Here is a 19,698-nt window from a genome sequence, read left to right as displayed (position 1 = left end):
GCTCTCTCGCTCGTTGTTTCTTGATCTCTCGCTCGTTGTTTCTTGCTCTCTCGCTCTTTGTTTCTTGCTCTCTCGCTCGTTGTTTCTTGCTCTCTCGCTCGTTGTTTCTTGCTCTCTCGCTCGTTGTTTCTTGCTCTCTCGCTCTTTGTTTCTTGCTCTCTCGCTCGTTGTTTCTTGCTCTCTCGCTCGTTGTTTCTTGCTCTTTGTTTCTTGCTCTTTGTTTCTTGCTCTCTCGCTCGTTGTTTCTTGCTCTCTCGCTCGTTGTTTCTTGCTCTTTGTTTCTTGCTCTTTGTTTCTTGCTCTTTGTTTCTTGCTCTCTCGCTCTTTGTTTCTTGCTCTCTCGCTCTGTTTCTTGCTCTCTCGCTCTGTACTCTCTCGCTCTGTTTCTTGCTCTCTCGCTCTGTTTCTTGCTCTCTCGCTCTGTTTCTTGCTCTCTCGCTCTGTTTCTTGCTCTCTCGCTCTGTTTCTCGCTCTCTCGCTCTGTTTCTCGCTCTCTCGCTCTTTGTTTCTCGCTCTCTCGCTCTTTGTTTCTCGCTCTCTCGCTCTTTGTTTCTCGCTCTCTCGCTCTTTGTTTCTCGCTCTCTCGCTCTTTGTTTCTCGCTCTCTCGCTCTTTGTTTCTCGCTCTTTGTTTCTCGCTCTCTCGCTCTTTGTTTCTCGCTCTCTCGCTCTGTTTCTCGCTCTCTCGCTCTGTTTCTCGCTCTCTCGCTCTTTGTTTCTCGCTCTCTCGCTCTTTGTTTCTCGCTCTCTCGCTCTTTGTTTCTCGCTCTCTCGCTCTGTTTCTCGCTCTCTCGCTCTTTGTTTCTCGCTCTCTCGCTCTTTGTTTCTCGCTCTCTCGCTCTTTGTTTCTCGCTCTCTCGCTCTGTCTCTCGCTCGTTGTTTCTCGCTCCCTCGCTCGTTGTTTCTCGCTCTCTTGCTCTTTGTTTCTCGCTCTCTCGCTCTGTTTCTCGCTCTCTCGCTCTTTGTTTCTCGCTCTCTCGCTCTTTGTTTCTCGCTCTCTCGCTCTTTGTTTCTCGCTCTCTCGCTCTTTGTTTCTCGCTCTCTCGCTCTGTCTCTCGCTCGTTGTTTCTTGCTCCCTCGCTCGTTGTTTCTTGCTCTCTCGCTCTTTGTTTCTTGCTCTCTCGCTCTTTGTTTCTTGCTCTCTCGCTCTTTGTTTCTTGCTCTCTCGCTCTTTGTTTCTCGCTCTCTCGCTCTTTGTTTCTCGCTCTCTCGCTCTTTGTTTCTCGCTCTCTCGCTCTGTTTCTCGCTCTCTCGCTCTGTTTCTCACTCTCTCGCTCTGTTTCTCGCTCTCTCGCTCTGTTTCTCGCTCTCTCGCTCTGTTTCTCGCTCTCTCGCTCTGTTTCTCGCTCTCTCGCTCTGTTTCTCGCTCTCTCGCTCTGTTTCTCGCTCTCTCGCTCTGTTTCCCGCTCTCTCGCTCTGTTTCCCGCTCTCTCGCTCTGTTTCCCGCTCTCTCGCTCTGTTTCCCGCTCTCTCGCTCTTTGTTTCCCGCTCTCTCGCTCTTTGTTTCCCGCTCTCTCGCTCTTTGTTTCCCGCTCTCTCGCTCTTTGTTTCTCGCTCTCTCGCTCTGTTTCTCGCTCTCTCGCTCTTTGTTTCTCGCTCTCTCGCTCTTTGTTTCTCGCTCTCTCGCTCTTTGTTTCTCGCTCTCTCGCTCTTTGTTTCTCGCTCTCTCGCTCTTTGTTTCTCGCTCTCTCGCTCTGTCTCTCGCTCGTTGTTTCTTGCTCCCTCGCTCGTTGTTTCTTGCTCCCTCGCTCGTTGTTTCTTGCTCTCTCGCTCTTTGTTTCTTGCTCTCTCGCTCTTTTTCTTGCTCTCTCGCTCTTTTTCTTGCTCTCTCGCTCTGTTTCTTGCTCTCTCGCTCTGTTTCTTGCTCTCTCGCTCTGTTTCTTGCTCTCTCGCTCTTTGTTTCTTGCTCTCTCGCTCTTTGTTTCTTGCTCTCTCGCGCTTTGTTTCTTGCTCTCTCGCTCTTTGTTTCTTGCTCTCTCGCTCTTTGGTTCTTGCTCTCTCGCTCTTTGGTTCTTGCTCTCTCGCTCTTTGGTTCTTGCTCTCTCGCTCTTTGTTTCTTGCTCTCTCGCTCTTTGTTTCTCGCTCGTTGTTTCTCGCTCCCTCGCTCGTTGTTTCTCGCTCCCTCGCTCGTTGTTTCTCGCTCCCTCGCTCGTTGTTTCTCGCTCCCTCGCTCGTTGTTTCTCGCTCCCTCGCTCGTTGTTTCTCGCTCTTTCGCTCTTTGTTTCTCGCTCTCTCGCTCTTTGTTTCTCGCTCTCTCGCTCTTTGTTTCTCGCTCTCTCGCTCTTTGTTTCTCGCTCTCTCGCTCTTTGTTTCTCGCTCTCTCGCTCTTTGTTTCTCGCTCTCTCGCTCTTTGTTTCTCGCTCTCTCGCTCTGTTTCTCGCTCTCTCGCTCGTTGTTTCTTGCTCTCTCGCTCTTGCTCTTTGTTTCTCGCTCTCTCGCTCTTTGTTTCTCGCTCTCTCACTCTTTGTTTCTCGCTCTCTCGCTCTTTGTTTCTCGCTCTCTCGCTCTTTCTTTTTTGCTTTTTGTTTCTTCCGCTCTCGCCCTTTTTCTCACTTGGGCTCTTGCTCTCTCTCTTTGTTTTTCTCCATATATCTCTCTCTCGCAAATTACAAGCGATGGAAACTTTATGATCAAGTTTTATTCTAAGAGCCCATGTAATGAGTATTGAGTGTTTATCTAAGGCTGGGGCAACTTTGATTGCAACACAAGCAACGTGGCCAAAGTTTGCTTGGTTTCATTCCTCCATCGCAGCCCAATACAAGTCAAGTGTGCCCCCGAGGGTACGGCAGACTCCACCGGCAAATCAAAAGACGTCCAAACATGTCTTATTTTTTGCCACTTGCTTTTTGGGGTTCTCTCAGGGACGCAAAGCGATCTCATGGAGGTATATTGTGGTACTGGCACCACTCAGGTTTTGGCCGTGTCGCGAAGAAAGTCGCCAAGTAGTGGACAACCCCTGTAAACATATTTGATGTTCTTTTGGCAATCTCAATGTATACATAGACTGGTGGGAGTGATTGGGAGAGGTGGGCTTTGGCTTATTTTGTTTCTGGATGTGTCATGCATCACTCTATTGGCTATCACTCATTTTTTATTTGAGTTTCTTTTTTTCCTTTGGTCTTGGCTGACAAGTTATGTAGGAAGCAATATTGACTTTAGTGTGAGTACATTCAGTTGTGGCCGAAGAAAATGCAAGTAATACACGAGCCAGTGATAAATGATCTAATGAAAGCACATTAAGAGTGACCCCAACTCCGTCCCCTAAGAAATAATCCTCCATTACGGCATCTGCTAGATGTTTTATAGATCCTCCTTTACTAGTGGATCTGTGCGTAATTTTGTGTTATCTAGCTCTTCCCCAACATGGCCAATTTTTGTGTTTTTCCTTCCTCTATTCCAAGCACTTTTGAATTTTGAATGACTCCACTTGTTTTACCAAACTGTGCTTCAGAATGGGGAAAAAATCCAAGTATGGTGAAATTGTAAACAATATGCAATTCTGACACTACAAAGGTTGAGAAAAAACTGCCGGTCCATAAAAAAAAAAGGAAAAAAAAAAAAAATATATATATATAATATTAGTGTCCACATTTTTCAAGCCCCGTAACGTTTTCAGTATTGGACCGATGGAGCCTGGTGAGATGGCACCCTGATAATGCCGCTGTCACAGGTTGACAGCCTAACTGACCTGCTCATAGAGGCACATCCCGGCTGTGACATGCAGCCATTATCTACCAGGTGTGGTGCAGGCGCAGCCCGTGAGCCCACTCCATGGGGTGTGGGTCTGGGAATGGGTATTCCCAGCTTACGCCCTTGATCTCGGACAGGGGTTAAAGGGAATCTGATCTGTCACCAGATTTTTGATACGTAATATGCGAGCAGTATAATGTAGAGACCGAGACCCTGATTCCAGTGATTTGTCACTTTTTAGGATGCATTCTGTAGATTTCAGTTTTATCAGCAAGAGATAATCACAAGAGGATTAGTAAACCTGCTGCCATGTAGTCCCCTCCATATTCTTTAGCTCTGTATAACCCAGCCCACACCACTCATTGTCTTTTTTTTCTGCCTATGCACCGTGCACACAGAAAGCTGCCAACCAATGGTGTGGGCAGGGTTATACAGAGCTTAGTATTCAGAGAACTGCTAGATTTGCATCAGAGAAAACAGGGATTTTATCAAGACTACAAGAAGCAGTCGAGTAAGTGACACATCGCTGGAATCGTGGTCTCTGCCCCTACATTATGCTGCTCTTAGATGGGAAAGTTAAAACTTGGTGACAGATTTCACGGAAACAGTGATCTGCCTGTCAGAGGCAGGTGATGGGGAGGGACAGAACTGTACCTTTACATACACACTATTCATTTGGGGTATAAGATGCTGAGAACAGCTTCTCCTTGTGCGTGCTTTTTTTCAGCATTATTTTTTTTTTTTTTTAAAAGCACATGCAAAAAATACCACCACATGTTCCTTTTTGACACTTATTGAACATTTTTTGCAGACATTTTATGAAGCCGATAGAGCAGTTTTTTGGTGAAAACCGATCCCCCAAAAGTTTAACACTTTGTTCATCAAAAATTTAAAAAAAAGTGGGCGTGGTGTACCAGAAATAGGCATGGCCAACAAATGTTGGAAAGATTCCTTAAGCCTTCAGGAAGGAATTATTCCAAATTTTGGAGCCCGTGACTGAGCTTCTTAGGATAACTTTGGTGGCGGATACCATGACTTTCCATTGGATGGCTGCCATGACAGCCCGTTCATTGCTTAGATGGGAACCAGTGCGTGTACACAGCATCACTGATGTGATTTAAAGTACTGTATCAGAACCTGATAGCAGCGATCGGCGCTGGTACTGGCAGGAGGATGCTGGCTGTGTAGTACAGCCATCATGTGTCAGGGATGATGCAGGCTCACCTCCGTACACCCACCGTGACCACTGGGATCGCAAAAGGGTTAAAGCAACAACCTTATTTGAAGAAAGATAATTTTCTTAGTACACATTCCCTTTACATAAAAAGGTAGAACATTGTGTGTTGCACCTTTCATAGTATCTAGCGCCCTCTACTGCCTGCCCCTCCTGAGTGTTCCCATTTAGTTCCCGCTGCTCTATAAGTGACTTGTCCCATGGTGCGTTTGTCACAGGTCCAATATTGTACCACAAGATCAACCATATATGTTACAATGTCCATCTACCGGCACACACACCATCCGCTGTGGTGACCGCTTGTGATGGACGGGTTCAATGTAGCAAGTCTTATAGGACTGTCACCCTCTAGTGGTCATGTGCAGAACTGCACATGTTTCTTTTATATTATATTTTTAAGGGAATTGACAATTGACCCCTTGTTTAAATCAAGTGTTTATTTAAAACATATTCTTAGCACTAACCTATTGAGGCCAATTTTCATTTTTCTTTTCTGTTTTTTTTTTTTGTCTACTTTTTTTCCCCAGAAGCCACGTGTTTTTTTGTTTTTGTTTTTTTTTCTTTTTTTTTTTTCTTTTATGCTTTTCACATTACTGATGATGATTTGTTTTTTTCTGGACGAGTTATAGCTTTGAGTGACACCAATTTCTTTACCATATATTGTACTGAAAAATGGGGGGGAAAAAAAGTTCTAAATTAGGTGAAAAATAGGAAGATAAAAAAAAAACAAAAATAAGCTATCGTGTCTTTCAGAGCTGCTTTTGCAGTGCTCACTATCCAGTGTTCTTGGTAAACTATGCACAAAGTATAAATTAGGTGTGTGTATGTATGTATATACAGTATGTGTGTGTATGTATGTATATATATGTATATGTATGTATGTATGTATATATATATATAATATTATAAACAGAAATTTTTATATATAATATTTTAGATAATTTTTAGAAACATTAGATAACCCTAGTATGCTACTACCTTGCCACGGAGTTTGGCACCCTAAAATTAATGCAAGTTGTGGTTGCATGAACTTTTTGATCACGTTTTATTTAGTTTTGGGGGAGGAAGGGGGAGTCACAGCGATCAAAAGCCTTTCTCCTATGTTATAGTAAAGCTGGGCTGTGAAGTGTGGACAGAAGTTCAGGAAGAATGGTCATTACCATATACAGGAAAGCAAAGAAAGAACATTCTCCAATAATAATAACCTTTCTGGAAATTCTGGGTTACAGCTCAGTCAATGAAGAAATCTGGGACTTTCCCATATTCCTCAAGAAATTAGTAGAAGTGCTAACTTTTTCCAGTTTCAGATTTTGGCAGACTTGTACAGGTTTTTTTCCTCCTTTGAGATTTCATTGTACCGAACAGCAGGGCTGCTGCCACTAGGAATTTCAGGGCTCCTGACTGGCATAATTTTGGGGCCCCCTTGAGACTCTATCCCAGCTCCGCCTCCACCCATTTTTGTAAGCCAATAAATGAAGCATGAAGGGGTTCCCCTTCTGTTGGGGCCCCGGACTTGAGTCCTGGTTGTCCCCCCACCCCCCTGGTGGAGGCCCTGCGAACAGGACAGTTATGTCTCCTGCAGATTTCCTCTCATATGTGTGATTACCAGCTTCCTTACCTTTCGTCCCAGTGCAGCAATGTTCAGCAGGTGGGCTTTCTCTAAAACAGAGGTCCTCCAACTTTTTGTCCTTGAGAGCCACATTCAGCTCTGAGAGATGGTCGTGAGCCACATCCAGCCCCCATCACAGTGGTGACACACAGATCCCCCATTACTGGTATAATTACAGCCAAAGTTTCTCTACAGAAATCACACTGAGGCAGTATACCATGATCCAGGGGTTCCTGCCTCACCCCCATTCCGATCTGTTCTTTTATGTGGGCTAATCACAGAATTCACCATCTGGAGACCTGCTCTTCATAGATGTTTGCTAGACCTGGTGCTAATGCACCAAGCTGGAACACAGTCACAAGCCACACATCACGAGCCTGTGAGCCACATGTGGCTTTCGAGCCACTGGTTGAAGACCTCTGCTCTAAAGATACCCCATGTATTAAATGAATGGGTGAGCTTGTGCTTTGGGGCGGTGTCCAAACGCTGTGGCTGATTTTGGGAAAAGATGCTGAATCTTTTGTTCTCACAATAGATAAGCTACCTCCGAAAGTATGTAGCAGCAGCTCTTTCTCCTCTCCTTGTTATTAATGTATGCACGCCCAGCTAACCAGAGCATGCATGTCTATGCTCAGAATAGCTGTGTATATGTTATCAGAGCGCCAACAGTTCTGCATTCTTTGATATCGGGAAACAAGGACTTTTTTGCTTAAATGTTTGTGTTTTCATAAACATATTTTTTTTAAATAATTTTCAGTGCCGGTTCTATTAATTGTCTGTGTCACTCTCCATGTGTTGGAAAAAGATACAAAATGTTGCAGGTTTTACTCTGATCACTGAGAATCAAAATACACGGATATATCCTGTTCTGTAATGATCGCTTGTCAGTAGTCATTTCATTATCTTCACTGACAGTATTACAGTTTCTGATGGCACATATATACAGATCACTTCCTCACCCCGCACAAGTCAACGAGTATTCCAAAAAAATCCAGAGGCCAGTCTGATCAAGTCTGTGTGGCTCCTTAACCAATGTTTCGGCCAGCACCATGTTGCCCACCTCTACCTCTCCCATTCAGGGCAGTGTTCCCTTTACCGTGTTCTGTATAAGATTGTCACTATCAGACTTCTCTGGTAACAGCTTATCTCACCAAGAATGAAAGATTCGGTAGTCCTAAATCAGAGATACAGGAGATTTATCTTCCCCCAAAGGGGGAGAATCTGTAAATGTCCTTATATATTAGACTGTCAGCAGAGCGCACCGATATTGATCAGTTTGGCTAACAATAGTCTAATATCTATGGGGGCCATAAGGTCAATGTTTCTGCTGCAAAACATACCTCAAAGTTAGCAAAACCTACAGCTTCTCAAGGATCGTACACACAAAATAGAATAAAACCATGCACAATCAAGAAATAAATATTCCTTTTCAGAACCTGTCATTCTCTGCATCCAACGCTAATTTTATGTCCTTTTACTGTATCACATTCCTGTTGATAATTCAGAGGAGCTACATTTGTGGCTTTGATGATTTCTGTTGCATATGGCAGCGACCATTTATAATATATCCTCTGGGACTCCCCAACTCTTGGGAGAATGTCGGTAATTTAACCCTATTTTTCCATGTTTACGCGACTGTTTCTGTAACTCTAATAAACTGCAATGGAGATAACAACCCCACTATATAACATTAACTCTATATTTTTGAGCCCTTTCCAAATATTTTAGTTATGACTCAATATCTAATATAGCAAACTGTATACAAATGCACTATTTATATATACAGTGTGTGTGTGTGTGTGTTTATATATGTGTATATATATATGTGTGTATATATATATATATATATATATATATATATATATATATATAAAATGTATATATAATATATATATATATATATATATATATATCTCAAATATTGAGTTCATAATAAGGTTTCATTGTTTCCCCATGTGATTAGTCCGATATATTATTGGTAAGTTAATTTTTGTTTCTTTTACAAAAACCTTAGTAATGATATTTATTCCTCTTTTTTGTTGCTTTTTTTATATTACAAAAACCTGTTTAGCAAAAAGCTTGTTCCATTGCGGTAGATTTCAGGATAGATGTGTAGAATAGAATATAACAGATGAAGTCGGCATTTGGGAACAAGCAGACGACTCCTCTGGGCTTCACGTTGAGAAATCTCAAGTACAGAATGTGTTACATTAATGTTCAGTAACTTCACCATCCATCATTAGGCCGCCTCACTTTACCCTGTCAAACGCTCCGTAAAACTCTATAAACATTGAGCTTTGGATAAAGGACATTCAAGGGGCCCAACGACCAATGCCAATGTGAATGTGTAGTCTACAATACCTCTAAAAAGTGCCTTTATTGTCCAAGTGATGGAGAATTCTTATTTATTGGACAATAAATATCTGAATGAGTAGGTCTTCTCCCCCTTAATATCGGCACTTTATGGAAACACCTCAATACGAGTGTTTTCACATCCAACTTTGGTGGAATTTATTTATACAGTTTTTGAAACCAAAACTAATATTATTTTTTTTTTCTTCAAAGTATTCGTACCTTTTATGATCAATCAATCAATCCTTCCATCAATATGGATAATGAGAAAGTAAACTCCTCAACATATCCTATAGATTGTGTGGACACGTCTCCATCAACTTTGTTCACGAAACAATATATTTTCTTCATCGTTCTTTCTCAGCAATTGAAGTGCTTTACTTTTCATGTGAAAGGAGCAATTGTTTAGAATCCCCGTTGAATTGATGTCTGGGCGCTGACTTGGCTATTCCACTTCCATGCTTGTCTCTAGTTTATTTTTGAGGTTGTGTCTCGCTAGAAAATAAACCTGTTCAGCGAGATATCTCCTGCAGACTGCAGCAGGTCTTCTCCCTGAGGATGTGTGCATGCAACATCTTTCTGAGGTTATTCTAGGAGAAGCCGCTTCAGGAAAAAGCCAGCAGTCTTTGCTATTTTGCCATAGTTTTTTGTTCTTTTTTTGTAGCGGCTCCACCACCGCTGTCTTGCCTTGTACTTTAAGCTAGTGATTGGTGGCCTCACTTCTAAGCACGAACAGGATACTTCTTCTAACCAATTCTCACACACCCTGACGCAGGTAAGAGATGTGCTCAGCAATGTCGTTTTTTACATTGCTGTGCAGTATATTAATTTTTTGCAGCGGTTTTATAGCTCTTTTTCATGTGGAATCCGCCTGAGAAAGACATCCTTCATTTATCTTTCTGAATTAATTTTGCACTCTACCTTCCACGGTTTTCTTTGGAAGATCTTATACAGCAGCCAGGGTAACACAGCTCAGTTACTGCAGAACACCTTCCTTCATGTTAATGGCAGTCTGGCATGAATTGGGGCACACAGATTTGGTGCAGCAGCTGAGGTGTGTAATGTAAGGTACCTCGGTATAACTGTCTGGATGAGCAATCACTTTTGCATGCACCATGTGCATTATCTGTTGCTTCTATCCATACTTGTATTTGCGAGTGTTCTCATAGATGATGGTTATGTGCAGTGTGTAAACACATCATACATTATTAATTATTATTACCATATTTATAATGAAACTGACTCAGTTGCCCTTAGCAACCAATCGGATTCCAGTTTTCATTTACCAAAGAGTCTGTGAAGAATGAAAGGAGGAATCTGATTGGTTGCTAAGGGCAACTGAGTCCGTTTCACTTTACATCATGTTTGATAACCCTATTACACATACTGTCCACCTACTTTTGGACCACTACTATAAACTGTATATGTATGTATATATATATATATATATATGTATGTATGTATGTATGTATGTATGTATGTATGTATATATATATATATATATATATATATATATATATATATATATATATATATATATATATATATATATATATATATATACTATGAGTAATATATATTATATATGTATATATATGAGTAATATATATATATATATATATATATATATGTATTACACATATGTATATATATATATATATATATATTAGCTGTGTAGTACCCAGCAATGCCGGGATAGTAACTAAAGCGGGCTTTACACGCTACAATAAATCTTACGATGTGTCGGCGGGGTCACGTCGTAAGTGATGCACATCCAGCATCATAAGTAATATTGTAGCGTGTAAAACCTACGTGCGATTGAACAAAAAAACGTTCATCGCATGCACGTCATTCAAAAACTAAAAATTGTACGTCGGGTTGTTCAATGCTCCCGAGGCAGCAAACATCGCTGTGTGTGACACCCCGGGAACGATGAACAGATCTTACCTGCGTCCCGCGGCTCCCGCTGGCAATGTGGAAGGAAGGAGGTGGGCGGCGCCCTTCCGCTTCCGTTGGCCGGCTGCCATGTGACGTCGCTGTGACGCCGAACGTCCCTCCCACTCCAGGAAGTGGATGTTCGCCGCCCACATCGAGGTCGTATTGAAGGGTAAGGCCCTGTGCGCACTGGAAAACGGAATTTTCTTAAGAAAACTCCGCAGGGTCTGAAAGATTACCGCACCCGCAGTTTTACTGCGGTATTGTTCGCGGTTTTGCCGCGTGCGGGTTGGTACTTGTTAGAGATGAGCGAGTATGCTTGTTACTACTCGGTACTCGCACGAGTATCACTGTACTCGGGCTACTCGGCGGGGACCGAGTAATCTCGCGATACTCGTGCTGTACTCGTGGTCTTCATGTTGGCGCTCTTTTTAGAGCCAGCCCTTATGCAGGGATTGGCTGGCAGACCAATGCAATGCCACAGCCCTGTTGTGGAATTGCAGTGATTGGCCGGCCATCACAGAATGACCGTGCCTTTAGCCCGACACTTCCCCGCTCGGCTACGGCCCCTCCCGCACTCCACTCCGCGTGTATATTTATATGCACGCTTACACACACACGTACGTTTTTTTATTTAATTTACAGTTTTATGGTTTCTACATGCTGCCGGTGGTCATTTCACAAAAATACTCGGGTCTCCCATAGGATAACATTGGGCTCGGTGCTCGGGCCGAGTACACGAGTATCTTGGGAGGCTCGGCCCGAGCCTCGAGCACCCGAGCTTTTTAGTACTCGCTCATCACTAGTACTTGTGTTTTAATGCATTCAATGCAATAAAGCACATTGAAAAAAAAAAAAAAAGTGTAATTTCCTTCTGAGATAGATAGTAGATAGATAAATAGACAGAAGAATAGATAGAATAGATAGTCCCTGTGAGCACACGCTGCATTTCTCCCGAGCGGTAGTGTGTTCACATTACCGGCCGTGGGAAATGACTGGTAATTACTTCTGCTGTCTCGTTGCGAGGCTGCATTCAGTGCAGTGTCAGTCGCGGCTGGATGCAAGCATCGCAGGCCATGGATTACGCCGGAGCTGTGTGTTTCGGGGGGGGGTAATAAAGGGGTGAAACAGGGGCTTTTTTGTGTTTTATTTAAAATAAAGGATTTTTTGGTGTGTTTTTTCACTTTTCTTACGGATTGATCATGTCAGCTGTCACATAGACGCTGCCATGATCAAACCTGGACTTAAATGGCGGCGATCCGCTGTAATTTAACTCATTATTACCTGGATAGCCACCGCATCACGGCATCTCTGGAACTGCCGCATAATGGATGCGACAGTCCCGGGGCAGCTGCGGGCTGATATTCTCGGCTGCGGGTGGAGGGGGCATTAACCCTGGCCCTCGCCCTCCCCAGCCTGAGAATACCGGGCCGCCGCTGTGTGTTTACCTCGGCTGGAAGGTAAAATACGGCGGAGCCCACGTGTTTTTTTTCTTCTATATGTCCGTTTGATTTCTATGTGTATTGTATATGTCTGTGTGTGAGTGCAATCTGTGTGTGTTCTATGTCTGTGTCTGTGATGTGTGTGTGTGTGTGTGGTTACTCTGCTCCGCTTCCTCTTCCTGTCATAATGACATTATGTCCCGAAACCGCGAAATACCGGAGGGAATAATGCAGGAAAACGCAATGAACCGCACAGAATTTGCTGCCTGCGTTATTCCCTGCGGGATTTCACGAAAACATTGCAGTCAATGGAGTGAAATGCCGCAGCGACGTGCGGAAAAGAAGTGACATGCAATTGTTTTTACTGCGGGAATCCCGCAGCCAAACATGCAGCTGTCAAAATCCGCATAGTGCGCACAGCATTTTTTTTTCCCATAGGTTTTGCTGGTGAATCACTGCAGAGATGTTATGAACATAACATGCAGCGAAACATGCAGCAAAACCGCAGGAAATCCGCGGCAAAAACCGGCAAGTGCGCACAGGGCTCAAGTACGTGTGATGGGAAATAATCGTTTGTGCGACACGGTCAACAAATTGAACGTGCCGCACATACGATGGGGGCGGGTACGATCGCATACGATATTGTATGTGATAACGTAAGGTGTAAAGCAGGCTTCAGTCTGCTCCTCACTCCCTCTCTCACTGTCTCCCACTCTCCGTCTCTCTCCCTCTCCCCCTCTCTTTCTCCCTCTCCCCCTCTCTCTCCCTCTCACCCTCTCTCCCTCTCACCCTCTCCCTCCCCCCTCCTCTCTCTCTCTCCCCCCTCCTCTCTCTCTCCCCCCTCCTCTCTCTCTCCCCCCTCCTCTCTCTCTCCCCCCTCCTCTCTCTCTCCCCCTCCTCTCTCTCCCCCTCCTCTCTCTCCCCCTCCTCTCTCTCTCCCCCTCCTCTCTCTCTCCCCCTCCTCTCTCTCTCTCCCCACTCTTCTCTCCCTCCCCCCTCCTCTCTCTCTCCCCCTCCTCTCTCTCTCCCCCTCCTCTCTCTCTCCCCCTCCTCTCTCTCTCCCCCTCCTCTCTCTCTCCCCCTCCTCTCTCTCTCCCCCTCCTCTCTCTCCCCCTCCTCTCTCTCCCCCTCCTCTCTCTCCCCGTCCTCTCTCTCTCCCCGTCCTCTCTCTCTCCCCGTCCTCTCTCTCTCCCTGTCCTCTCTCTCTCCCCGTCCTCTCTCTCTCCCTGTCCTCTCTCTCCCCCTCCTCTCTCTCTCCCCCTCCCCCTCTCTCTCTCCCCCTCAAACCTCCCTCCCCCCTGTCTATATCGTCGAAACCACTACTTAAGGTGGTTGTTACGCAATGTTTGTCGCATATAGCTCAAAATATAACCACAAGTCATTTCACTTTACAAAATTAAAAGTGATCTTAAAGTGGTTGTATGTAAAATTGATACTTTCTATTAAGAGTAGCACCACACTGGTCCATTTGTTGTATCTTATTTTGGAGCTCAGTTCCATAGAAATGAATGGAGTCGAGCTGCAACACAATATTTAATCTGTTTTCAGACGTTGCACTGTCTTCGGCAAAAGTAAGCAGCGTTTTTCTAATCCTGCATGAACTCCTTAACACAATTTAGACTCAGAAAGGTTGGGCCCCTTTTATAAAACACTTTTTCCTAAAAGCTGCATTAATTGTTAAAAATAAAAACTATTTCTTTACTCGCCCTCCCTGGGTCCAGCGATTAGATGACACCGCTGCTACCTGTGTCTTTTATTGTTTGCTGTGCTGTCAGTCACTGAGCTCCGCGGCTTCGGTCGTGTAGACGGCACGAGACGCTCAGAGCTGCTGATCTCACTCATTAACTGATTGATGGGACGTTCGCACTGCAGATGATAACAGGCATCAGGATCATTTGTGCAGACTCTACGATGGACTTGGGGAGGGTGAGTGAGGCACAGTTTTACTACTAATCAATCTTTTAGGAAAAATGTTTCTGAAAGTTTTCCCCTTGTTTAGATCATAACATTGAGGTTGAGCACCCCAACTGTGAAGGATGATCCTATCTGTGGCTCATTTACTTCTTCATCCATTATCACACTTTTAGTCCATACAGTCAACAATATATATATTTTTTTCATCCTGTGTGGGAGGCAACAGCTTTTTTTTCGTGTCTGAATATATTTGTATTATCTTTGTAGGTGGACGGGACACAATCTCTTTGAATGATCCGACAATGCCAACTACCCAGAGACCTAAATCGCCAATGATGACTTTTACTGATATACCTTGTCACAAACCTCTGATCTATGAAGGTAATAATATAGCGTTGTTGTACTATTATTTCTTTGATATCACAAAGTTGTTTGTAAACAACAACTTCTTTTTATAAGTTTTTAATCAGAGAGCTGCGATTTGATGGACATATTGGATTCCTCATGCTTGGTCTAAGGTGGCTTCTTGTATGTGAGCTTATATTGTGTACAAAAAAATCCTGCTATTAGAAAAAATTGGCCCCAAAATTAAGATTTGGTCGTGGGTTGTGTTTAATAGATTTTTTTTTTTTAATTCTGTAGCACGAAGACAGCCTGACGTGGAGAGATGTCCTACTGACATGGGCATGCCAACCAAAAAGAAATCCAATCAGTTGCTGGAGAACTCCCAAGATCCACTTGGTAATACGTATGAGAACATGTATCTTCATCCTCTAATACCTCTTCTGTGCTCGGAGAAAAAAGATTTAGAGAAGACTAGGGAGCAAATTATTGACCTGGCTGAGGAACTAGCTTCTGTTGAGATGGAGGAAAACCACATAAGTCCTGGAGAAGGCCACACTATTGGAGAAGATCCACCTAATCTTGATAGTTTTGATACTCCATTGTCCAGTCCAGAACCCACCGATAAACTAGAAGAAGACCTTTTATCACCATCCAGTTTGGATATAACTCAAGAAACTGTTGATGATAGTTTAGAGAGCATTGTGCTTGAAAATGGGCAAGAGATGAAAAATGACTATTGTACATCTCCTGAGCTGGATGAACCTTCGATGAGTGTGTGCAATTCTGAAATTGTTCAGTCCACAGATGACCAAGGGTCATGACTAAATACGCCCAGCTTCCAAAGATATACCGTGTGTGTGTGTAAGGGCCTGACTTGACATATTGTGCAACATGCTGGAAAAAAATATGCTAATTTGATGAAAGTTTGGACATTTCATTGGTTGTTCATTGGTTAGAGATTTTGGACATTTAATATTTCTATGGTGACAAAATGATGGTGGCTTTGTCATACATTTCATGTTTGTGTGTGGATATCTCGAAAAGTATGCAAACAAGGGATAATGGACCAATTATTCATAGTCTGGAACAGCCAACCACTTATGTATGGCGATATTCGGCTAAAATATTTCATAGGTGCCGTATAGAAGTCTACCTTTTCAAGATGTGTTGGGACTCGTGTACCGTATTTTTGGTCTGAATGCTTTCCAACAAAACATCGGAGAGCATTCGGACTAATGTTATTCTATGGGACCGTGCACAATTCTGATTTTTCTTTTTTTTTTTTTTACCTTTGACCAAGTTGGTCTGAGGAAAAAAATAGCAGAATATCTAGGTTGGATCCAATTATCAGATCACAATTGGCCATTCAAGTAAATGAGTCCGTGGCTGCAATCGGATGACATCAGAGTGCAGTTCGATTTTCGAGGACTGAGAATGAAGGAGACGTCTTCTCCTCATCCGAGAGAATCTGATCACATTATGCTCATACTTTGATCAAACTCTTATTAGTGTGATTTGTATAATTTGGCAGATTCTCTCAGATTAGAGAATATATGGCTTCTGCACCCGAGTCCATATAAGTGTGGATTGCAGCAAATTCCAAAAAGTTGTTTAACATAACAAAAAAGCTTACTTTACTGAACGTCTGTGGCAGTTATACCGCAGGTTCCCTGATTCCCTACTGGCGGTGACACATTTTTACTGGAGACCAGTAACCAGAGACCAGCGGAGGACCAAGGATATCTTGACGTGGTAATCGTAGAAGACTGGAAAGAGAAGTATACTTATTACACGGTAATTAGGTTCGTTATTCGTGACGAATACCGGAATAGTATTCAGTATGAATAATTCGAACCCGAATATTTTTAGTATTCGCTCATCACTAATTATTAGTTATGGACATAGTCATAGGGACTTGCTTATATTGTGACTATTAAGTATTTTAGGCAAAGTATCTCCATCCATTTTTGGTTGGTGGCTGGGTGAAACCAAGGGTGTCTTTAGCAATCACAAATACTAACATTTTCATTACATTTTAAGTGAGACATGAACATTTCATTAAATTATTTAATTTACGTTACAAGGATGTATTGTGTTGATCTGACTATTTATCTCTTCCATATGTTCACTGTTTCCCGCCTGAGTCTTATTGTAGGAAGTTTTATGTATTTTCGTCATTGATGAGAACATTCCGATATTTATTATCCTGTTTGTATTCCTAGAGCCTGTACATTATGGAGCACAAATGCCTATGAATTGGCCGCTAGATATACTAAAGACAGATTTTGCGTTGAGCGCTTCTTTGCCGAATGGTCATGTACTGTGCGGTGTTGCCGGCTCCTCTACCTTACATGTGTAGTGATAACTCTATTTATTCTTCTTTAGCCATAAATTAAATAGCGATCTGTTCTGCGCTCTGGATTTATAGCAGTTTCTCTTCGTGCTTACTACTTGAATGACAGCTTAGAGGATATTTTTATTTTATTTTACCATGATGATATTGTAATATAACCAGCATTAATTGAACATAGGCTGGTGAAATAAAGATTATCTTTCTGTATGATCTTCTTCCATGCTGCTGTGATTTCGTGTTTTTTATTTCATTAATCCATCAATTGTTAAGATTTCCTTAAAGGGAATCTGTCACCAGGATTTTGCAATGTAATCTCAGTGTAGCGCTAGCATCCCTGCACTGCTTGCTCTTTCCTCGCTGCCAGGACGCCGACTCACTCATTACTGTAGCCATTCTGTGCCATGCTGCCTGCCTTTTCTGCTTTTTCTTCCTGGGACCTGTGCACATCGCACAGGTCCTCCCAGTAGTGTTCCTAGGGCTTGCATGCACATCACTGCCCTTCTCTCAAAGGGTTAGCATGTAATTTCATGGAAGTGCCTGTCAGCCTATCACTGAGAGGCACTAGGTACTTAAGGTACTCTCCTATTAGGAGAGGTGCCTGAGCAATGTGGTTAGTTAGCGTTTGTTCCCTAGCCAGCTAGTTGTCTCGTCCCCTTGTCTACTGTCTGTTCCCAAGTCCGTGTATATTCCTGTACCACTGCCTTGCCAGTACTCTGGGGCCTGGCTATCCTGGCAGTGCTTTCAGCCTCAGCCGTCTTTGTGGTTCCTGTTTATACTAATGACTGTACCTATCCGTCCTTTCCATGCTATCTGCCCCAGCCTTCCCGGTAGTCCCTGTCTACACTAGAGCCTCTGCCTGTCTCCATCTGTATCCGTCCGTCCGTGCCTTGGGGGTCAGCTGACAGTCCCAGTCACTGCCCTGGGAGTAGCATCTGGCGTCTGATTCGTGGTGGCTGCTTAGTCAAGCTCCTTTCACTAAATGGTAAGCCTGGAATTCCCCCTGTGGTCCAGTGGTTCCAGTTCAACTTACCGCCTTACCATCTCTAGCGGCAAGCTTTCATTTGCTCGGGCCATGGACTCCTCTGCTTTTGGTTCTCCGCCTCAGTCTGAACTGTACAGTGAGATGTTACAGATGTGGGATTAACCAAATCAAATTCTGGCTCACCTATAGTCAGTCAACGTCCTCCTGAAAGCTCCGGCTTTGTCTGAATCTGATCCTCCATTGGCTGCTCCACCTCGCTTTGACAGCGATCCCAAACAATGCCAAAGTTTCATCAACCAGAGCGCCCTGCACTTTGACCTGTTGGCCCATCCGTTTCTTCAGACCAGTCCAAAGTGGGTTTTCTGATGTCGCACCATGGTGGAGAGGCTCTCGCTTGGGTCAATCTCTTTTGGGAAAGAAATTACCCAATTACCACTGACATGTTGGAATTTCTGCAGGCCTTCCAGAAAGTTTTTAAGAAACCAGCTCAGGTCCATCTTGGCTGCTTCCTCTCTTCTGCACTTGTGTCAAGGAGTTCTGACTGTGGGACAATATGCGGTTCAGTAACCCACCCTCTCTTCTGAATTAAGATGGAATGATCAGGACCTGGCATCCTTCTTTCGGGAAGGTTTATCCTAGAGAATCGAGAAGGAATTGGTTGGTTTTGATATACCCAATACCCAGGATGATCTTAAGTTCCAGGAACATTCCGAGGAAGTCTCCGGTGTGAAGAAACCTATTCACCTGGCTCCATCCTTCCAGAGACTATTTGCTTCCAAGGTTCCGCTCCTGATCCCGACCCTATACAAGTAGTATCAAAATGTCTGAACAACAATGAGAAAATCGCCAAGCCAAGGGTCTGTGTGGAGGAGCAGAGAACCTTGTCCAAACCTGTCCTTTTGAAGCCGGAAACCTCTTGCCAGGGCTTGATAGGAGACATCACCCTCTGTGACAGCAGCCCTTTTTCTTTGTTGATCCAGTCAATGTCCGTATCGTATGGAGGAGATCAGTTCTCTGAGATGGCTCATCTGGACTCCAGTTCCGTTGGGAGTTTCCGTCAGGAAGCTGTGGTAGACCATTACCAGATCCCCATCTGACGCCTTTTAAAGCCCTTGTTGTGGTGCCATCCATGGATGGAATGCTCCTATCAGAATCCTCGTTTCGGAGCCTGTGGAACTACCTGTGTGAGATACGCATTCAGAGAAGATGTCCTTCCTTGTGCTTCCAAACTTGTCTTCTCCGTCTCTTGCAGGTCAGCCTTGGCTCCGTGCTCTAGGTTCTGTTCTGGACTGGAAATCTGGTGAGATGCTCCACTCAGGACTGAGATGCCACAAGAACTGCCTGGTTGGTGCCCTTTTGTGCCAATATTCTGTTGTTTCTTCTTGCCACACGATCCTGCTTTCTGCCTGTCAGCCAGCTACCACGGACTTCGAGGAGAGGAGTGAGGAGTACTTATGTTTCCCTGAATCTTCTTAATGTCTACCCTGTTATTGGTTCTGTGTCTTGAGAACAGCCTTCAAGCAATGACCTTTCAGTCTTCCCCTTCTATTGATAATTTCTTTTCCCATCAATATCATGCTCATCATTATGGAGAGAAGACTTACTTCAGGCCTAAGGAAGAGGGGTAATAAGGGGGTTATACTGTGGTGCCAGCATCCCTGCACTGCTTGCTGTCCACCTGCAGGGACGCCGACTCTCTTACTGCCGCAGCACACTGCCTGACTCCCCCTCCATGGGGGTGTTCTCTGCTTCCTTTTCCCAGGGCCTGTCCACCTTGCTTCCTCTGGGAGTGCTTGCTGCCCTGCTCTTAAAGGACCAGCGCATCATTTCTTTGAAGTGCTTCT

General features: G+C 43.9%; 1 protein-coding gene across 3 annotated transcripts in view; it reads left to right on the top strand.

Moving 5' to 3' along the window:
• CCDC149 (coiled-coil domain containing 149) overlaps positions 1-17,090 on the top strand; it is a 129,646-nt gene extending 112,556 nt beyond the window's left edge. For all 3 annotated transcript variants that reach the window (XM_075346936.1, XM_075346934.1, XM_075346933.1), the window contains 2 exons: positions 14,442-14,555; positions 14,817-17,090. In XM_075346936.1, the coding sequence (XP_075203051.1) occupies positions 14,442-14,555; positions 14,817-15,340 (638 nt within the window). In that variant the 3' untranslated portion in view covers positions 15,341-17,090. The remainder of the gene's footprint in view (positions 1-14,441; positions 14,556-14,816) is intronic.
• The last annotated feature ends 2,608 nt before the right edge of the window (positions 17,091-19,698 follow it).

This window comes from Anomaloglossus baeobatrachus, chromosome 1 (genome assembly GCF_048569485.1).
Source record: "Anomaloglossus baeobatrachus isolate aAnoBae1 chromosome 1, aAnoBae1.hap1, whole genome shotgun sequence".
Lineage (NCBI taxonomy): Eukaryota > Metazoa > Chordata > Amphibia > Anura > Aromobatidae > Anomaloglossus > Anomaloglossus baeobatrachus.
Note: the sequence above shows the minus strand (reverse complement) of the source record. Positions and strands in the feature narration are given on the sequence as shown.